The 22407-nt window shown below is 29.5% G+C and overlaps 2 protein-coding genes across 3 annotated transcripts in view; both read right to left on the reverse strand.

Moving 5' to 3' along the window:
- Nucleotides 1–761: 761 nt before the first annotated feature.
- LOC113377309 (obscurin-like) overlaps nt 762–22407 on the reverse strand; it is a 29531-nt gene continuing 7885 nt past the window's right edge. Inside the window, exons 16-33 of the mRNA XM_026617577.1 lie at nt 21977–22118; nt 21737–21859; nt 21419–21626; nt 21212–21348; nt 21001–21103; nt 20776–20920; nt 20403–20542; nt 19862–20082; nt 19342–19553; nt 4871–5084; nt 4513–4645; nt 3640–3795; nt 3214–3466; nt 2797–2881; nt 2127–2358; nt 1972–2046; nt 1277–1382; nt 762–1109 (exon numbers count right to left, since the gene is read on the reverse strand). Of these exons, the coding sequence (XP_026473362.1) occupies nt 1038–1109; nt 1277–1382; nt 1972–2046; nt 2127–2358; nt 2797–2881; nt 3214–3466; nt 3640–3795; nt 4513–4645; nt 4871–5084; nt 19342–19553; nt 19862–20082; nt 20403–20542; nt 20776–20920; nt 21001–21103; nt 21212–21348; nt 21419–21626; nt 21737–21859; nt 21977–22118 (2757 nt within the window). The 3' untranslated portion in view covers nt 762–1037. The remainder of the gene's footprint in view (nt 1110–1276; nt 1383–1971; nt 2047–2126; nt 2359–2796; nt 2882–3213; nt 3467–3639; nt 3796–4512; nt 4646–4870; nt 5085–19341; nt 19554–19861; nt 20083–20402; nt 20543–20775; nt 20921–21000; nt 21104–21211; nt 21349–21418; nt 21627–21736; nt 21860–21976; nt 22119–22407) is intronic.
- On the reverse strand, nt 9053–13555 carry LOC113377310 (protein FAM122B-like). Of its 2 annotated transcripts, XM_026617579.1 has the most exons (4): nt 12572–13555; nt 12062–12143; nt 10264–10429; nt 9053–10098 (listed from the first exon to the last, which is right to left on the reverse strand). In XM_026617579.1, exons 1-4 carry the CDS (start codon nt 12688–12690, stop codon nt 9182–9184), a joined length of 1284 nt encoding a protein of 427 aa, XP_026473364.1. In that variant the 5' UTR covers nt 12691–13555; the 3' UTR covers nt 9053–9181. The 2 variants fall into 2 exon arrangements, with proteins under 2 accessions (XP_026473364.1, XP_026473363.1); XM_026617578.1 differs by having other exon boundaries at nt 9053–10429.

Consider the following 22407-nt stretch of genomic DNA (forward strand, 5'->3'; position numbering starts at 1 on the left):
GTACATATTGTGAGGTTTTTCCAATGTATTGGAAAGAACAGTCATTGCAAGAAACAGAATATACTATGTCAGAATTGAAATAGGATAGAGTAGGAGATTTAATGTTTTGTTTTTGAATAACCGAATGAATAAGCTTTTTTGGCTAACCATTTTCATTTTAATTTATTCCTCTATAAATGATAATTTCTACTAGGAGTTGTGACTATTTCTAATCCCTCTGATCAAAAAATCTAAATCCAAAACTGAAATCATACAAAAATTACGTATGAAACCAATGAGTTCTATTAGGAGAACAGTCTCACCCCCGTTTGAAAAATTTCAATATAAAAGTAAATTTCATACAAATTCGTCGTCAGAAATCGATCAGTTCTACCGGAACAGTCACTCAGATTTCCGGCAAAACCGCAAAGTATTTGCACGACAGATACGAAAGCTCTTTAAAAGTTTAAATAAAAGCGAGGTTTTAAATTTGTACAAGATTTTGACTAATGCATCGGTATTTTGTTCTTATTTTCTTCGTGGCTCCGAAACGCTGGCGTTTCCCACAAACCAATAGAAAACTATAATGACTATACAAATTGAATATACTTTGAATAATTCGAATTGATTAATCCATTCTCATAAAAACATGTCAAAAAATTTATCTGAATATAAACACAAACATGTATTTTACGCTTAAATTTTTATGAAGTAAAACTAAAGATGTATATAATTTTAAATGGTAATTTAAATATTTATTTCTATAAAAGTCATCTATCCCAAAATTCTTTGTTTTTACAGTCAATATATTATTATAATCTAAGAAAGTTATTCATCTGATAATTTTCACAAATGATTATGAGACAAGACAAATGAGCAAATTTGTCATACAATAAATAATGACAGAAAAATAAATAAATTTTAAACAATAAAGATATTTACAATGTTTTGTGTAATACATAAGCCCAGCAAATTACATATATTAAATGTATTTGTAAGCAGCATAATTTCATTCGATTCCAATGACTTGATTGTTGATTGATATTTTGCAAAGACTTCTAAAATACAGATGATACATCACATTTGGAAGATAGCTTTGCTCTACGTGCATGATATTCATTTGAAAATGCCTGTAAGATAACATTTTATTTAATATAACTTACTACTAAATAATCAGAACGAATAAAAAAAAGTAATATAACATGAAAAAGGACAGTAACAAAAACGACATAGTTATTTAGTTATTAATTTAAACAAGTAATTTTCAGAAAATAACAGTAGATTTATCATAGTTTACCTTGAGCCTACTTCCAGGATATGAATTTTTCAACCTTTGTTTAAGAGAAAATTCACTGGATGTCAACCACCGATGCTCAAGACACTCTTCGGCTGTCGGACGTTTGCTGTTTAAAGTCAAAATGTGATATTAATTAAGATATCTAAACTATCACCCCTACAATTTGCTAGAATATAATATTTTAAGTGTTGAATCAAATAAAAAGGAAAAACTTATTCAATAGAAAATAAATTTTAGATAGGTTCGAACTTTATAAATTACATAAGTGCTACAGCACACAATTGACTAAAAATATTATCTAAGCCTAAATATTATTAAAATGATATAATAAGCTAACTTGCAAATGGTATACTCAAAAATATAACCATCAGAAATGTTTGAATCAAAATTTAAAGCATATAAATATAATGAATGGTTGTATCTATTGGTATAACTTGAGTTAGAATATGTATTATATTAGTTGTATTATTTTTGGCAAGAAAAAATTGATCTGTAATGTAAATTATTTTTTGTAAAGGTCTATGGCAAACAAAATATTTTTAACATCCTCTATATATCCTAATAAAATCAAGTATTAAATTAATTAAAAGTATTATCAACTGTAATAATCAATTGCAATATTTTTTGATCTTGCTATTTATTGAGAATGAAGTTAAGAAGAATTAAACAAGTGCTAAATTTTAATTAAAATTTACCTGGGTGATCGTTTGAAAACCAGCATCAAGAATCTTGTTGCATCCTGAGTCAATTCCTTATACAGATTTTCAAATCTAAAATTATTCTCACCATTAGCCATTTGTGTGTTTAAATATCATTAACAAGGATTACAAAATATCTAAAATCTACTCACCTATATCGAGCATAACTAATGTTTAATCTAGTTTCCAAATCTGTATCTGCTTCAGTCTTAGTAACTATAATTTCATTCGCCTCATGAACAGTTCCATTGCATTGTATAGGGGCAGGATTTTCAGTGCTCCATACAAAGGGTGATACACCAGATAGAAGTACATAAACAATTACTCCCAAAGACCAGATGTCAGTTTGAGGATATGCATTTTCTTCATTTAATATTTCTGGTGCTATAAAAGACAATATCATATTTAGTATTCATATATTACACTTTTTATATATAAGGATAATTCATTATAAGATAAAATATAAATATGGTTAATGATCAAGAATTAAATTCCAGCAAATTAATGCATTAGTGAATACTAAAAAAGTATGTATATATTTTTTATATTTATTGTAAATAAATGTTTTATTTTTGTTACTTTTATATATAAGAAAAAAAATATTTTTTAAATTAAAAACAAAATTAGAATTTGAATAAACTAAAGAAAAATATAGAATTTAGTTTAAAATGAAAATAAAATTATTTCAAAAAATTGTTTAAAAGTTAGATGATTTGTATAAAACGCATATATGCGGCGCTCGTCCTCAAAGTGTTAAATTAAACTACTAGTGTAAAAATATTTCCCATAAATCACCAAGTTTTCTTGTAAAGTCAAAATTACCTGTAAATTCTAAATTTCCTGTAAAAGGTACCCTCGTTCCTAATTTGCTCACATGGCGCGCTGAACCAAAATCAACTAATTTAATCTGCAAATTAAAAAATAATGGTTATACTAATTTATTTACAAATTAAATATCACATTAAGTGACATCTCATAATAATGAGTTATAAAATTATTAGCATTCTACAGGACTTCAAATAATAAATCTAAAATCTGCAACAGAGAAAATATCACACACACTTTTAAAGATTGTTTAACAATATTTTAAATACAATAGATTCAATAACTTGAAATTTTAGAATTAATTTAAAAAAGTTAAAGTATCAGGTATCTTTTATTTTACAAGAAATCATATTCAAATAATGAAGAATAAAGACATTTATTTTGATCATTTATTAAAGACTATGTCTCATATACCTGTGCTGATCTGGGAGATGTTACAACTATATTGTCCGGCTGTATATCTAGATGACAATAACCGCGCCAATGAAGGTACTGCAAGCCATCCAAAATCTGAGCGGCTACCACGGAGACGGTCTGCTCTGTATAGCTGGTACATTCAGAAAGATGTGTCAAGATATCATGCGATTGCCCAAGTTTCTCTTGAATCAGTACATGCAATCCAGATGAACAACGATAAGCTTCCACCATCTCAGCAAGACGCTCATGTCTATTGAAGAAAATTGAGCATAAGTCTTAAATTTGGCCTGGCGTTAGATGAAAGAAAACTAATATTAAGCTTTATAGACGTAGAGAAGCAAATATTCGTTGTCAATAGGCAGCATTAGAAATTGTACTTGGGCCCATTTCTTTACATACATAAATTACATCAGTAATCATTACCTTAGTGTCCTAAAAGTATCAAATTCAGCTTGGACGGAAGAATCATTTGATTCCTTATGAAAAACTTTTGCCACAACCAATTCATCTGTACTGGTGTTTGCACATTTCACAACCGTAGAAAATCTACCATTATGTAAGGTTGTTATAAGCTTGTACCTAAAAATTTAGACAAATATAATGACTTAATAAAAATATATTTTTTATGAATATGATTATAAATTCAATAAAAATAAATATAGATATTAAATATACAGAATATTTACTTACATAGAACTAAAAAATATGTTTAAAATTATGTTATAGATTTTTATACGATTGAATCAATGTATACTTTAATAGCGTAATAATAGTTCAATTTTATATTTTTGAGATTAAATATTATACTACTAGTTATTTAAACTATATTTAATATTTATTAGTTATGTTAATTAATATCAAAATGATCAAATTTTTTATTTATAGTTTCAAAGTTTTTTTTATTTATAAAATTAAAATAAATTTGTTTTCATACTTATATGGCTTTACTTCTACTAAACACATACTTTATTCTGTTTTTTATCTGCACACTCGCGATTGACTCGATCAAATATAGAACTGTAACATTATTTTTTAACTTCAAAAACAATTTCAACTAAAAAAGTAAAAAGCAATGTTGCAATTTTATATTTTTAAATAGAAAAATAATTTAATGTGAATGCAGTTATTTACGTCTAATGTAAATAAACGGCATTACAAAGATATTCTATAAATTCCTTCATGATGATTGAAACTATAATTTCTCGAATAAGTATCTTAATATCTCTCATTACTGCATGCTACACATAATTATTATTGATGCGCAACATATAAATAATATTCATATTAAAGATTTACTTGTCTTTAGGATCAGATTCTATCCAGTCAACGAGGTCAGTTTCTTTGTCATAGGATGGCCTTTGATGATCTAAACATTCTCCAGAAGCACGTTCATCCACTTCTTGGATTTGTCGAACAACTGCACTTGCACCTTAAAAATGACAAAATATAAAAATGTGCATTATACTAATATATATTCGTACTTTCGCAACTTTATAAAGTATTAATTATAATACATTATAAATTCATTAAGTTACGACATTATGTTCAAGAATAAAATTAAAACAAAAAAAATGAAATAAATTACTGTTTCAAATTCAAGATTAATTTTGTCAAATTATAACGCATTTTAATTGTGAAGATAAATAAAATATACCTAGTTTCTGAGCTCCGTCATTCAGGGTTTGGATTGGAAGACTAGAATCACTCCATTCTCCCCAGCCAAGAACGTTGGCAGCATGCACGCGAAATTGGTAACTCTCGCCGGCTGCCAAACCCGTGACTACGAAACGCTCACGAGTAATGTGCTCAGCTACACTATTCCAATCAATTGAATCTGCCTTCTTCATCTCCAAACCATAGTGTAATATCTGAGTAAAAATTTAAAACATCTGCTAATATTCATATAACACTGCCATTTCTCAACTCAAAATAAACACATTATTCCTTCATACCTCCATTATTCCTCTATACCTTATTGTTTCGGGTCCTTCAAAAATTAGTATCATAGGCTAATGTCACAAGTTATTAGTATGAATTACAATAAGCAGTTAGTACTTACAATAAGAGGTACTCGAGAACGCCAGAATCTCTAGTAAGCATTAGTCTTTCGGAACAACACACGTTTTTTAATACAGACCTTGTCTCAAATATATCAAATGTAATGTAACATAATAATAATCTATAATTACTGTCAAGTTTAGTGATACATGTGTTAATCGAATATGTTGTGTGTACGTGTAATAATGTAAATTTGATAATAAAGATTCTCATATTTTTACTTTTATTCGACATATAGAAATAAGTAAAGGTCCTTGAGGCATGAAGATTTTCTATTTTTCTTCTCAAACGATTCGAACAATAAATTTCCACAGTCACGATGAAGAAATCTTGCACTCAAAATTTTTCAGAAATAAATAAGATGAAAAATGTGAATTGAATTGGTTTTAATGAAAATAATAATAAAAATAAAATTTTACAGCTGGATTTTTTTTACCCATGATTAATATTATATATCAAGTAAAGTGAAAAGGAATTCATTATTTTTGCGTGAAATTAAGGCTTTAATTACTATAATTAGAATGATCCGATTTAAATCAATTAATGCTCCGCTTTGTTCAATAGCTTGCTTACATTCTGAAAGAAATAATATTATATCCCTCTCATAGACATCCTCGTCCCATTGAAAAATTGACACAGTCGATTTTTACAAGCTCTATAAGTAAGTTTTTAACCAAGACTGTTTGTGATGGAGAGAAACAGATGGCAATCGCTTGGTGCCAAGTCCGAACAATAAGATAGATGCATAAAAACCTCCCAATCAAGTTCCCGGAGCTTCTGTCGAGTCATTATCGGTGTGTGTTTCCAGACGTTGTCCTGGTGGAACACAATTCCTCTTCTATTGGCCAAAGCTGGCTGCTTTTGGGCGATTGTTTCCTTCAGATGGTTCAATGAAATTTCTCAAATGAAATTTCGGTTCAGTAGGTTGGCACTCGTGTGCACTCAAACGGTTTTCTGTACAGTATTCAGTTTTTGGCAATCGAAGTCGATTTAGACGATTAGTCTCCATCGTGTTGTCGACATTTTCAACAATTGGCTGTCCAGTGTGCGTGCGTTTTTGACATCAAATTTACCAGAATAATTCGATGACCCTTATCAGGACCATAAACACTATTCACATTTTCAGCCGCCTGGCTTGCATTTTCGCTTTTATCGAACAAAAAGTGTAAAATATAGCGTGTTTTCTCTTTGCTAGTGTCCATTCTTGATATGAAGAATTGAAAATCAATTATATATATAAATAAATAAATAAATATATATATATATATATATATATATATATATACAAATAATACTTATTTACTTGTAAATTAAACTGACTGTAATAAACAACTGTTCCGGGTGAGGTCTGGGCCATCAGTTACGTTAAACTGATTGTGAAACCAATTTCAGATGCAATTCCCGAAAGTTTTCATTTTTGTTCTCAAGTAATCACTATTAATACAAAATATAAAGTATTAAAACGAGACGAAAGCACGAGATTTGAAGAACGTAGATATGTATATAAATTCATGTATAGTGTCATAATAAACCCCAGAATAAATAATTATTTCCATGTTTAAATATTTATTAGCAATAAATAGAAATTATTTACAATTAGTTATAAAGACTAGCATGTGTAGCATATAGTATGTGTAATAAACCAGTTATTAGCTTTTGATAATACAAATTTGAACGCCTTTTGTACATAAATTAGTTAATAAAAATTATATTTACATATGATATACAATAATGATTTCAATAGAAATTACTACAATATACAATAATTACTTTATATCAGAATAAACACCAACAATTCTTTCTGTCCTATCCAAAATTAAAAAAAAAAACTTCTCAAACTAAATAAAATAACATATTTCTAATAAAAAAAAGTTGCCATAAACGCATATAAAAAAAATTTAATTCTAAATTATTGTGTAACTGTTGGCTTAAAATATTTGTCATATACAGAAAAATAAATTATAAATTTAAATATTTTATATATATATATATATATATATATATATATATAGATTATTAATAAGTTAATAAAATTAATGTCCAATTATTCATATCAATTATTTTGCATAAAATATCGATATCTAGGTTTCTTAAAATTATTATCACATTGTTCCATTAACCTAAATTCTTCGAAATGCTCTTGGTAAGTTGAAATGATTTCAAATAAATAGTATACAACTCGATGATTGTAGAATATGTATTATAAAATATGTAGTAATATTAGTATTAACAAATAAAAAGAATGATAAAATTAATATATTTTACACACATAGCAAAGGATATTATGTGCAAAAAAATATCTCTTTAGCCTAATAATAGAACATACTAAGCGATTAACTAATCAACATTATCTTATGCGATTATAGCAATGTTGATGCAATATTTTACAATTCCTTATTTTATTTGTATTATTAAATATATTATTTGTATTATTAAAAGTCAAAATTTTCTGTTCTATTCGTCCTCCAATTCAAGTCATCCAAGTCATTCCATTTGTCCTCCAATAAGTTCTAGTCAGAGAAAAAACCTCGGTATTTTAAAATCAAATAGATTTGTTGTATTGAAGCACAGATAAAAATCAACACATTTATTTAGATATTATAAATTTACCATTAAGGGTTTATTGCTGATTTCAAATTACTAATCTTTTTTCTCTGGCTCCCTATACATATAGCTAAGCATGTATATAACATGTAGATATATATGTACATATATATATATATATATATATATATATATATATATATATATATATATATATATATATATACATATACAAATATGAGTAAAAATAGTGCACACTTGTACCCTGATACTCAAGAAACGTTCAACGATTAGCTACAAGCACACAAAAATGTGAAGATGATAAAAATGCCAATACAACTCTAAGAAAGAATGCTAATAATATAACACCGGTAGAAAAGTCATCATTGAATAAAATAGTTAATGAAGGTGAACAGCCAAACTAATAGCTAAATTAATAGAAAATAATTATGAATACAGAGGAGAAATTGAAATGACCAGGAAAATAATATGGTCAAATTTGGCAACCTACCAATCAATGTTAATGTTCATCATCAAAATCTTCACCGGCAGCAGAGACTTGATTAAAACTATACATAGTAAATTGATGAATCACAATAAAAGGTAGGACAAGTCCTATTTAATCTAGAACCAGGTGCACTATCACATTATCTCCAATATTGACATATGTTCAGACGATAGTGAAGTCATTCGTAATTCCGAAACATCCGAAGTCTATCTAATCGGCGCAGAAATAGCTGAGACTAGTGTTATTTCGGTTTGAACCTGCTCCATTGGTAATATTAGATGCAGATGACTTGTATTTAAATCTTCTGGAAACAAGTGATTACATAAAAGAAATGAATGAGGACCTTGCAGATACTCCATCAAATGAGCGGATTGAACATACCTCCATGTTCAGTGTACTTAGAAAGACAAAATATCTCACCTTCTGATTCCATATCCGTAAAGCAAAAAATATTGAAGAAAAAAAAAATTTAAAAAAAAAAAATAATTAAACAAATACGTGACTTCAATCAATAAATCAAGATAGCGAAAATGGCAAACTTGTGCCAGAAAGATTTAGAATATTTCTTATATATAAATTGGAAATTCAACAATATTCAGATAGCATCTTTATATTTTCTCTGACTTGACATTGAATCATCTTAAAAGCAAACTTGCTAAGAATGCAGAAAATCGAGAAGATGCAAATGTTTAAAGAATTTTTTATGCTCGAACACATTGTTCGTTGTCCATTTTTATTTAATATTGAATTCTTAAACTCATATATTATGTAAGTATGTACATACATATGCTCACCCATAATTAAAAATTAAAAATAATCGTAAGCATGATCTGTCTTATATCAGCGTGAAAGTATTTAGTTTTCATTCACTGCATTGTTAGTATTCATATTTTCTTCATTATCACATATATCGTTAGAAACAGGCCTGAAAGTAAACTGGCTTGTCTGTAAATTTTCAGTCACATTTGGCTTCTCAACATTTTGATTATCACTGAATAGCATTGTAAGATTTTGCTGAATGCTTGATTTATTGAAAGTAACCGGATTGTCATCTTTATTGAACATATCATCCTGTTTGAGTGCATTCTGTTCTCCATCCAAGACCATAGAAATGGTTCCCGCACCGGTTGCTTCACCGTTAACGTACTCTTTTTTATCACTTTCACTATCAATGCTGTAAGACATTGTAACATCTTTCTTATCGTTGCTATCACTGTTGTGCGATAAAACAAGTCCTGAGGTTGGAGCAGTTCCTCGCGTGCATCCGAATATGCCACTTTGCGAAAACACTTGCGTTGCTGTCTTCTTCATATTGGGACCTTCGTCGTTGCCAATATCCAAATCAAATTTTCGTTTCAAGGTAAAAGAGCTGGGCCTCATTGCAATGGGGCTAAGACTTCTACGAGTGGCAAAAGATTTTCTTGTTGGGCTGGGACTTGAGCATTTCCAATTGAAGTTGGGACTAAAGCACTGTCGTGGGAGATTTGAACCTCGTGTGGGGCTGGGACTGGAACACAGCATGGGCGTCGTTCCTCCAATATGATTTGTCTGAACATTTAACGGAAGCATTTTTGAATTTGAACTCAAAAGATGATTTTTGAAAGGTCCACTTGATGATGATCCAAATGTTGGAAATAATGGCGACGTTGATTCCTTTGAACTTGTTGGAAATTTAGTACTATCACTTGGATTAGAATTTGAACATGAAGTAAACATTAAAGAACCAGGCTGCATATTCAGTGGAGAAAAGGCTTTTCCGCTGCTGTGGTTAACTAGAAAATTACCAGTTGATCTTGGACTTAGTCCTGAAGTACTGAGAAAACTATGTGAATTTGTATTTATATTTAAAGGCGATGTTTTTCCTGCATTACATAAATGATGTTTAAAAGCACTAGTTGGGCTGGGAGACTGATTCACGGTATTAATCATTGACCTACCAGATTTATCTCTACAGGACAACAACTCTGTATCTAAGCTTAGATCCTCATATGATTGTGAAATTTGCATAGCAGAATGAATTTCACGTTCATGTGTTACTTCCCGATTACAAAGGTCTTCCTGTTTAAGTTGATCTACACGATGTGTTAATCTTTGTACTTGGCTCTGCATAATAACAAATCCATATGAAAAAAATGAACACATTTTACAACTGTTGCACAATCTATAATTATTCATTAAATGAAAATAGCAGGGCAAATACTCCTCGTTATTGATGCTTTATTTTAAAAAAAGCTATAAGTCTTAATTATAAATACAAAATTATATTGGATGTTATACATTTATGTAGAATAAAAATATCTGATTTTCAAAGCAGTTTGTGAGATAATGGTATTTTAAGCAAGAAGTAACTAAGGGTCTATATTTTGGTATGTTAGGTATACCTCAACAGACTACATAATTATATGCGTGTATTACGTTTATCTAAAGTTTATTTGAAGAACAATACAATTCTTATGTGACAGATTATTTTTGTCAAATCAATTTTATGTTATAAAATTATATACAATTTTATGTTATATATATATATATATATATATATATATATATATATATATATATATATATGTTAAAGTAGTTAATTTTGATGTTGAGAAATATGAGTAAGTTCTTCAAGGGCATACATCAAATAAAAGGCAAAGATTTAGAAGTTAATCTTTAATTTTTCCAAACGTTTCGACATAGTATTTTATGTCATCATCAGTGGATATAAATATGGTCTTACATCAGTAGCTAGCGCAAGGAACATAATTTTGCACTATCATATATACATTAACTTGTTTTTTTTATATTATTTTGTTGAACAGAGTATAGCAAAATATTTGTGAAATATATAATATATTTTGCACAGAGAACGTAGTTTATGTGACAGAGCCCGAGGCTGTAGTCTACATATTTATATCCACTGATGATGACATAAAATACTATGTCGAAACGTTTGGAAAAATTAAAGATTAACTTCTAAATCTTTGCCTTTTATTTGATGTATGCCCTTGAAGAACTTACTCATATATATATATATATATATATATATATATATATATATATATAAATAATAATAATAATAATAATAATAATAATAATAATAATAATAATAATAATAATAATGGGTAGTACTGCAGGTCTGTCAGTTGAGTTAAACTCGAACTCGATTCAGAGAAGAAGTATTTCCCATTTCCATTTCACACCGCAGTGCCCAAAATGGGCTTATTTTCAATTGGAAACATATTTTATTTCTTGATTGAAACATATTCATCACATTAAAATTGTACATTAAATTTTAATTCTTTATTTATTTATGTTTTGACATTTTATGTGACCAAAGATAAATCATCTGCATTATGTCCACTATGGGCTGATGCAGCCCATAATCAGAGAACATGCGTCTTTTTTGCAATTTTCTTTTTAGAATAAGGAAAATAAATAAGGGTGGGCAAAAATCTCACATCCTGTTCTTAAGCTCAAAAATATTACTGTTCAAAAACAATGATAATATTTATAGCAAATTGAGTATAATATTACTGTGACCGACACAGATAATAAATATTATTTTGCTATTACAAGACTCTAATGATTCGAATCAGTTGAATTTAGTATAATAAAGTATTACAAAAAAAAAGAGGATGAAATATACGACTATTTTCTGCTATATTTTATATTTGGAACATTTGCCCTCTATATTTTCATAAATATGAATAATTATTCAATTAATATTTAAATCAGTGAATGAAATATTACCGTAGAGTTAGCATGGGGACTAAAACTTGAACTAGTACTAAATCGACGAGTTCTGCTTGAAAAGCTAAATGTCTGGATATCCCTAAAAGTACAATCCAAAACTTTATTCAAATATGTTTAACTATAACAATATATTTTAAATTACTTTTTTAACAGAACTAATTTATCTGCCATTTGGACCATTTATTACATTTTATATTTACCTTAAAATTATAATGACAAGAAGCTATGGTTTTCCTCTTTTAAAAAAAGAACATATGTTTTTTTTTTAAATATACTTGACTGACAAAAGGTAAGTATAATATAATTTAATAAACAATTATTATATTGATCATTTATTACAATAATTAATTTGACACAAATTGAAATCCGTTGTTTTTTTTTACCCTAACATATATTAAAAAATGGAAATTTATAAATATTGATTAAAACTATTTTACAAATAAATGATCCAAATGATGAGTCTATGATTGATTTAAAAAGAAAATAAATACAATAAGAATAATGTACCTGGTGTGTAATGTAATCAATTGGGTATTGTTCATGACAGCATTTGGACTTAAATCATTTATAATAGGAGCGCTGTTACTTCTTTTGAGATTGCTATTACTTGGCGTATCAATATCCATTTTAAAATTAAATTGTCCAAAACAGTTAGCGGTACTCAAAACAACAATGAATCTTCAATAAATCTGTTCTCAATGCATTTAATGATATGTCATTATCCTTCGCAACATTCCCTTAATTAGTGGGGAGGCTTTCTTGAAACTCAATGCATTCATTTCAACATATTGTTATATCATGTAATGTTTTTTCTTTATGTTGCGGTGTAGACATTCCAAGAATAATCATCTTGAAGGTATTTTTATATCTGTTTATAAATCATAGTTGTGTATTTCATACAGTTTAAATTATTTCACTTGCACTTTAATGTCCACTTTATAGGAAAGGTCAAAATTTTTTCTAAATCAAACTTGAATCCTTATTTTATGTTTTGTTGCTGATAGAAACGATAGCTGATCCCGCAGTTTGGAAGATCAACATCCATTTTGTTATCATGTAAAAAAATATTTTCTACTGCAGAATTGCAATATATCATTCTGCTTAATAGTCATACAGTATATGGTTTCACACAAAATTTGCAGAAATAGTAAAAAGATAATAACAGATCTCATTATCAATAAAACAAATAGAAGTAGAGATGCCACATTCAAAAAATACTTTGTTCGTGGGGTTTATTTATTAATGCCTATTACCCTCGGTGCGTAGTTGTTTAGAGTCCCATAAGCACAGCACCCGGATATAATGTCACACATTATCTCGTAATATCTTTAACAATTTGCAATCGCGTTGAATTAACAAAAAATACACGATTACAACAAGTACGATTACTGTCAAAATAGTTTCGTCCGTGTTACCATGTCGTCAAATACGCAACGCAAACTCAAACGGCGGACGACCGGCTGTTATTTTTAGCCCTGGCAACACTTGGATTTTCCAAGACGAAAGTAAAAATAAGTCGCAGCCGACTGAAGGCGGCTAGGGAATATTTACGCTCGGAAAAATTCAACGGTTGCCATGTTGCCATGTTGCCATGCACTCTGTTGTTTGTACCATGGCACCACGTGCGTAATGTAAATGTAAGAACACCATCGGCGACGAGCGACGACAAGCAATTTATACATCTACTTAATTGTAAGTAATTATCTTATCATCGCAGTTGAGAAGACCAACCGGCAATGCTATATCTATTTGTTAATGAAATATATTCAATTCATTGTTTCAGAACATATACGGATTCCCACAATTCCTAACATTATTCAGCTTTATAAACTATTTATTTGAAATGCAGACTAATGGTGCATGGCATCGTGCCTTAAGGCAAATTGTCGGAATTTCCCGCACCGAAAACTAATTTAAAAAAATTGAGAATTTTGAAGAAAATCAACTTCTTTGAAAAATTTGTTTTTTAATACTTGGATTTTTTTAAAAAAATTATCAACTTTTTTTAAAAGCAATCGCGCTGCACAGCTATTTAAGAGGTGAAATGTCGAAGTGCGTAGTCTAACGTGTAGACATTGATACAGAATCCATATAAAAGTACTCATTAATTTGTACTTATTATTATAATCTCTATAAAATATCTGATAATATGACGTGCATATGTCTAATGATCATTTTTGACCGCCAAATAGCATTATTTTTCAGCTTTTTCATTGCATCTCAAGAAACGCTGAACCTGCCTTCTCAAAAATTTGTTGTTCCATAAACACCAGTTGTTCATTTAATAAGTTAATAAGTTTAATAAGTTAATTTAAGTTCATACAAGTAAAATGTTTTTTGAATCTTTCAAGTCAGGCGCTCCATTCTCTTAAAAACTAAAATACCATTTTTGGCACCTTTTGCCCCGTATCTTCGAAACGGCTAAACCTGCCTTTGCCAAAAACTAACCAGCACGTCTCCTTATCAATAGGAATCGAATGTTTATCATTGAAATTGGTGATCCCGTGTTCTCGAAATCGCCCACGAAAAATTGTATCCGCACATACATACACAAAAAAAATGTTCAAAACCTCTGAAACGTAAAGATATGCAAACATTTTCATTTACGATTTTTTGTGATTACTATAACTTACTCTACGGAAAGTTAATAATATAATGAGCTATAAACGGCGTAATAATAGCTGTTCTTCGTTTGGATTATTATTTTACAAGAAGTTTGTGTGTTAATTAAGGTGACACATATTTTTAACTTCCCGTGGGGTAGTTATAGTAATGGGCCGAAAATCGAAAATGAAAATTTTTGCATTTCTACACGTTTTGAAGGTTTCTGAACATTTTGGCATACCTCAGAAAAAATGGATGTGTGTGTGTTTTGTGTGTCCGCATTTTTTCGCTCACGTTTTCGGGCGCACGGATCAAACGATTTGACTGGTTTTAAAAACATTCGATTCCTATTGATAGGAAGATGTGCTGATTAGTTTTTGGCAAAGACAGGTCCAGCCGTTACGTAGATAAAGAGCAAAGAGTGCAGAAAACAGAAATCGAGTTTTTGAGAAAACGGTGCATCCGATTTGAATGATCTAAAAACATTCAATTTGTAATGATTGTGAGAAGTGGTGATTAGCTTTTGGCAAAGCCAGGTCTAGCCATTTTGAAGATACCGAGCTAAATGTACAAAAAATGGCAGTTTTTGAGAAAAATAAGCGTCCGATTTGAATGAATCAAAAAAAATTCTGTTTGTGTTGTCGAAACAATTGCTTTTGGAAAAAAATGTTTCATTTCATTTTTTTTTCAATTTTTTATTTTTTTTTGTATATCGAAAATCATTCAGATTTCAATTTTAATTCTTGTTAAAGTTCTGAAGCTCACTTATTCACTTTAAGTGAATAATTTTAACTTTGTAATTTAGTTTATATATTTGTTATGAATAATAGACGATATTACAAAATTTATAATAATATATTTGAAAACATTTATTTATCCTCAAACATTCTGTTACGCTACGGGAAGTTCCAGCAATTTGCTTTAAGGCACGATGTCATACACCACTAGTTTTATTTCAAATCTGGAAAGGTCATACTTGTAGCGGGTAGTTAAGTTAAATAACCAGGATAAGATTTTTTTTAAACAAACAGTTATTTATTTAAATAAATCTTATTAAAGTTATTTAACTTAACTACCCGCTACAATTGTAACCGTCCCGAAAGGACCTTCTAAAAATATATATATATATTGTTCTAAAACATATAATAAATTTTGTACTCATTAATTTTGGTTAAAAAAATATTTTTATTATATCCTTAAATAATATTTGTTTTGTATATTAAAACGCACACAAATACTATTCAAGAACATAATAAAAATATTTTTTATTCAAATTATTTTGAACCAAAATTACTGAGTCAAAATTTATTATTTCAGGACTATTTTTTTGTGTGTGTGTTCGGATACAAATCTTCGTCGACGATTTCGAGAACACGGATGAAGCGATTTGAATAATTCAAAAAACATTCGATTCGTATTGATAAAGAGACGTGCTGATTAGTTTTTGGCAAAGGCAGGTCTAGCCGTTCCGAAGATATGGGGCAAAAAGTGCGAAAAACGGTAACTCAGTTTTTAGAGAACGAAGCGTCCGATTTGAATAATTTAAAAAACATTTTACTTGTATTAACAAGATGAAAAACTGATCAAATTTTCATGGAGGTAGGTCTAGCGGTTTCGGAGATCTAGTAAAAAAAGTAAAAAAAAAATGCCACCTGGCGGTCAAAAATGATCATTAGACATATGCACATCAAATTATCAGATATTTTATAGAGATTTTAACAATAAGTATAAATTTTGTTTACATTCCTATGGGTTCCGTACCAATGCTTATCCGTTAGACGGTGACGCGGCGCTTACGCGCTTCGATATTTCGTCTAATGCAGTTAAAGCAGTACGATTGCTTTGAAAAAAAGTTCAGAATTTCCAAAATATTTCAAAATACACTTTTCTTCAAAAAGTCTTTTTTTTAAAAAAAAGTAAATTTTTGTCAAAAATTTATAGTTTCTCAAAAATCTAACTTTTCAGAGTATTTTTTTTCAAAAATGTTAATCTTTAAAAAAAATTTGGTACGGGAAGTTCCAGCAATTTGCCTTAAGGCACGATGCCATGCGCCCCCGACTAGTTGTAATTAAAATTCTAGAAGATAACACTTGCAGTGGGTTGTTGTTAAATAACTGAATAGTAAAATGATTTCACAAAAAATTTTTGTTAACTTTGTTTTAAAAATTATGTTTTGTTTTATATTGTTATAAAATGTTCATGAGTTTATTTGTGTTACGTTAGGACTGTTTTCAGTTGTGTTACATATTTCTGACTATAAGTCATTTTAAACCTTTATTTTGGTGTTTATACCTTCCAGCTAACTTGTCAATTAACAAAATTATTTCTGATCAAAAAAGTGGCACAACTTTGTCCTGTCTCCTCTATATAATATATTATATTTTTCTCAAGAATAGAACTTTTTTAGAAGGTTTCTTCCACTTTTAACCTTTTACGGTTTACAAAAACTTGGGATGATCCGGAACAAAAAATCTGAATCCGGCACAAATATATTTTTAACTTCCCGTAGGGCAAGTTATAGTAATCGCAAAAAAATCGAAAATGAAAATTTTTATATATCTTTACGTTTCAGAGGTTTCTGAACATTTTGGCATACCTTAGAAAAAATGGATGTATGTGTGTGTGTGTGTGTGTATGTATGTATGTATGTATGTATGTGCGTGTGTGTATGTATGTGCGGATACAAATTTTCGTCGACGATTTCGGGAACACGGATCAACCGATTTGAATAATTCAAAAAACATTCGATTCGTATTGATAAGGAGACGTGCTGATTAGTTTTTGGCGAAAGCAGGTCTAGCCGTTGCAAAGATACGGGGCAAAAAGTGCCAAAAGCGGTACCTCCGTTTTTAAGAGAACGGAGCGTCCGATTTGAATAATTCAAAAAACATTTTACTTGTATTGACAAGATGTAGAATTGAACAAATTTTCATGGAGGCAGGTCTAGCGGTTTCGGAGATCTAATAAAAAAAGTAAAAAAAAATGCCATTCGGCGGTTAAAAATGATCATTAGACATATGCACATCAAATTATCAGATATTTTATAGAGATTTTAACAATGAGTATAATTTTTTTTTACATTTCTATGGGTTCCGTACCAATGCTTATGCGTTAGACGGCGGCGCGGCACTTGCGAGCTTTAACATTTCGTCTCTATGCAGTTTAAGCAGTGCGATTGCTTTGAAAAAAAGTTCAGAATTTCCAAAATATGTCAAAATAAAGAAAACATTTTTTTGCAAAAAATTTTTTTGTTTTCAAAAAGTAATTTTTTGTCAAATTTATAGTTTTTCAAAAATCATATTTTTCGAAGTAAAATTTTTTCAAAAATGTTAATCGTTTTTGAAAAAATAATAATTATTGGTACGGGAAGTTCCAGCAATTTGCCTTAAGGCACGATGCCCTAATTGCCTTAAGACAGAATTCCACTTACAGCTAGTCTCAATAAAAATTTGCGACGCAAGGTGGAAAAGCGGGACGGTCCCGGCCAATGCGAAACGTATAGTCACTTAAAGTTAATTTACATTATAAGCGCATTTATAAAACTTAATTCATTTTTTTTCAAGTCCTTTTCAATGATGAATAAATAGTATTGTATTGTATGTATTTTGAGAAATTTCAATATTTGTGAATTTCACTCGCTTCATATAAATTGTGCATTGTAATATTGGAGCAATTGCTTCAAAATATTTTTTCACGATGCAAACATAAAACAATTAACACGTTTCAGCCATGCTTATTTCAAAGACCTTATCAGTGTTTAAAAAAATAATATGTCAAATGCAAACAATAAGGCAACAAATAAAACAAGCATTGTCAATAAAAAAAACAAGGTGTTATAAATAAATGCTATGGAACACAATAACACGAATTGCATATAATTTATATCTGTTATATAACTTTTTTTTATATTTGTATGAATATATTATAGATTCTACATTTTCTAAATGACTAAATTTTATTACTGACGATTTGACATTATGACGAAGAAACTGGGCGAGTAACAATAAGTGATTATATGTTGGAAATGAAGCTAATAGTATCATAAAAAGCTATTCATAATATCATTTCAATGTTTTTAATGCTGATTGTGGTTAATAAAACTTTAGTTATTATTAAATTAAAACATCAGCGATCAAAACATCATTATAATAAAAACAATTAGAGTAGTTTTTATACATATGAAAACTGCTTCACTCTTGCATGCGCAAAACGAAAAACTTACCTTATTGTTTAGGCATACGTAGAAAATGCAGGTTGATGACAAACTATATATGCTATTTTTACATAATCGGAAAAATAATTCTACATAATAAATATGCATTTTAAACACATTTATCAATGAATCCAACTAGGATGATTTCAAATATATCGTGGTTCACGCAATTTCTCAATCATGTTCTTAAAATTTGTATTAGTATTTTATATAAATTGTTGGATAAATATCAAATAACTTTTGCGATGAGATTACGCGTATTTTGCTTTAGTAGGTATTCAAAATCTACAACAATATTTAGTCCTCTAGGTTACTAAATCTGCGCTAAAAAAATTTCGAAAATAATATGGCGTCAGAGGTTAACGATCCTTGTACGAAACTTTGAACTCTTTCTCGAAGATAATTTAAAGGATTTAAATAAATTTTAAATTATCATCTAATATATAAATTTATTACTAACCTCGCTATTTCCATCGTGTCTGGGTTCACGCCATTCCAAGAGTACTTCGGTGTCAGATTTCTCTATGCATTTGGGAGTGTTAGGTGCATCAGGTTGCGTTCCCAGAGCCACACGGATTCTATGTATGGTCTGGCCTACAGAATTGCGAGCGACGACCTTGTATGAGCCGGCATCAAATTCAGCAGCAGGTGTGAATCGCAGTGTGCTGCGACCTATAGAAAAATGAACGAATAAATGGCATGCATATAATTTGAGTATATTTTGAGCATTAGTAGTAACAGCGTAAGTGTCTTGAAAACTTAATGTGAAATTTTTCACATTATCAAAAAATATTAAAAACCATTGGTTTATTTATTCGTAGCATTTTTTGTCACATCAAAATAAAATAAATAACACGCGACTAAGCATATAAGGTAATGATGATTTGAATACAAGAGTCGGTATCAAAAAATATACACATGAGCATCAAGTTCATTTATGTTCTGTTAACATAAACCTATGGGGTCGCGGTGGTCTTTACCTTGTTCATCTTCTGTGACAGTTATGCGTTTGTTTTCCATTAACACTGATTCATTCTTGAACCATTGGAGAGTTGGTTTGGGATCTCCCGTGGCTAAGCAGCTAAGTTCGGCATCACGACCAGCTACAATTGCAATATTACGAGGTTTCTCACGGAAGAATGGGGCTTTGCCTACTTTCTGCGATTCTATCATCGCTTCTGCTTCTGCATAGCTATCCAACCTGATTAAAAACATTGCCATATATTAGTATCTATTAAACGAAATTGTTTAGTACTAATTAGAATTATGATTTGAATCAGTAGCATTTTTCATAAGTAGCATTTCTGCTATGTAATTTCAGATGTGTGCCTACATTATTCATTTTATTAAAGATGTTAGAGAAAAAAAATCAATATTCAGCATATAATTCTTATTCAATTTGCTTATTCTACAGAGAAAACAAATTCAAATGTTGAAAATAAGTTACATTCCGATTTATATACTAATAATGAACAAAATAAATGTTGGAATCTACTACATATATTACATTAAGTCAGATACCTCGTTCCTAATTCATTTCTCAGGCGTCTTAAAGAGTACACATCAGCGGACCCATATCGGTTAATTCTCTCTTTTCTCTCATCATCAATTTCTTCATCCATTATATCGTGGAATCGACGTCTTTCATGAATAACAGGTGTCTAAAAACATAAATTAAATAAACGCATTATTTGTGTATAACGTTGAAATATCCTTACAAAAATGCAAATCAATATGATTACAAATTAAGATGTTGTGGAAGTGCTGTATTGTTACTTATACATACATATTTAGTATAAAATACGTTTTACGATAATAACTATTAATATTGCGTTTAGTGTATATTAATAATTGTTAGATGTTTTATTTAATGAAAATCAAAGCATCGACTCACCCTCCAATCATAGTTACTAAGATCGGTAAGTGTGTGACTGTAACCAGGAGATCTAGTGGCAGCTACTTTCATATATTCCCTAAGTCTAACAGGAAAGTCTACATCTCTCAATTGTAAAAGGTAGGTGTCAGGACCATTTTGATAACTGCGGACAATTATAGCCATATATGTATATAATACTAGAAAACACTAAATATGATATTAGATTCTAAAAATAGTACTTACTGGCTTTCAGATTTAAATAAGCCAATTTCGTAATCTGGGTGTTCCCTAGTTGGAATTTCATTATCCCATTTGCCTGGTTTGCGATCTTTCTTCCCAATATCTACTAAAAATAATAATTTCCAATATCAACTAAAGTATTCATTACATATGATTAAGTTTAAAGTAATAGAAAGTTATCAAAAACATGTTTAAAAAATTTGTATATTCTTACTGCGTTCTGGGGTATCTTCTGGAGTGTAAACATGGCCTGGTGGGTACACCATTTTTGATGGATCGGTATAAGCGCCGCTTAATGGGCGCCTGCGGTACCAAGTACGACATTGTGCATTAGATTGCCACGACCGATATCTGAAATATTATTTTAGTTACTATTTTAAAATTCAATATGCAGTTTGGATAATTAGGAATCGATATATACGAATTATACGAATTTCTTAAACGATCCGTTGTTATCATAAATTCGTCTTGATCGATCATAAGACGTCTAGTTAACCATGGGTGATCTAACGCAGTTATGACATCCATTCTTTGATTCTGATCATATACTAAAAGTTTGCTTATGAAATCTTTTCCTTCACTGCTGATATGCGACCACCATTCTTCATCGTTAGCGAATGACCATTTACCTAAAATATTTATTATATAACACCGTGTTGATAACATATTAAATAAACTCGAGTATATTGAATAACATCTTAAATATTTATGTAATATTGAACATATTTTTTTTATTTACCATCTTTTACTCTATCTAAGGTTTCAACGTCATGCATTCCCAAGAATGGCGATTTTCCGCCTAATAGTAACCAGGTGATTATGCCTACAGACCACATATCTGAAGCCAAGCCCACACCTTGTCCTAAAATTAAAAATTAAGTTTGGTATAATATCTTAAGATATATATTCTCTATATGAAATCAAATGATATGATAGAATAATAATTAGGAAAATGTTGAAAAATACAAAACAATCATACCTAAGGCGGTTTCAGGACTGACATACTCGGGCATACCAAAGTCAAGTGGGAACAGGTTGCTGCGATTTACACGACGAGCAAGACCAAAGTCACAAATCTTCAAATCGCGACCGCCTGCATGCGCGACTAACAAGTCACCTATCTACAAATAAGAACAAGAAACTAGCTGTAAGTGGAATTCTGTCTTAAGGCAATTAGGGCATCGTGCCTTAAGGCAAATTGCTGGAACTTCCCGTACCAAAAATTATTATTTTTTTTTAAAACAATTAACATTTTTGAAAAAAAATTACTTTGAAAAAATAAGATTTTTGAGAAACTATAAATTGGACAAAAAATTAGTTTTTTTTGAAAAAAAAAAAAAATTAAAAAAAAATTTTTTTTTAATAAATTTTTTTTTTTTGAAAAAAATTTTTTTTTCTTTATTTTGACAT

Source organism: Ctenocephalides felis, unplaced genomic scaffold (assembly GCF_003426905.1).
Source record: "Ctenocephalides felis isolate EL2017-DRISC unplaced genomic scaffold, ASM342690v1 CF-g0.4_SCAFFOLD_01886, whole genome shotgun sequence".
NCBI classification, from domain to species: domain Eukaryota; kingdom Metazoa; phylum Arthropoda; class Insecta; order Siphonaptera; family Pulicidae; genus Ctenocephalides; species Ctenocephalides felis.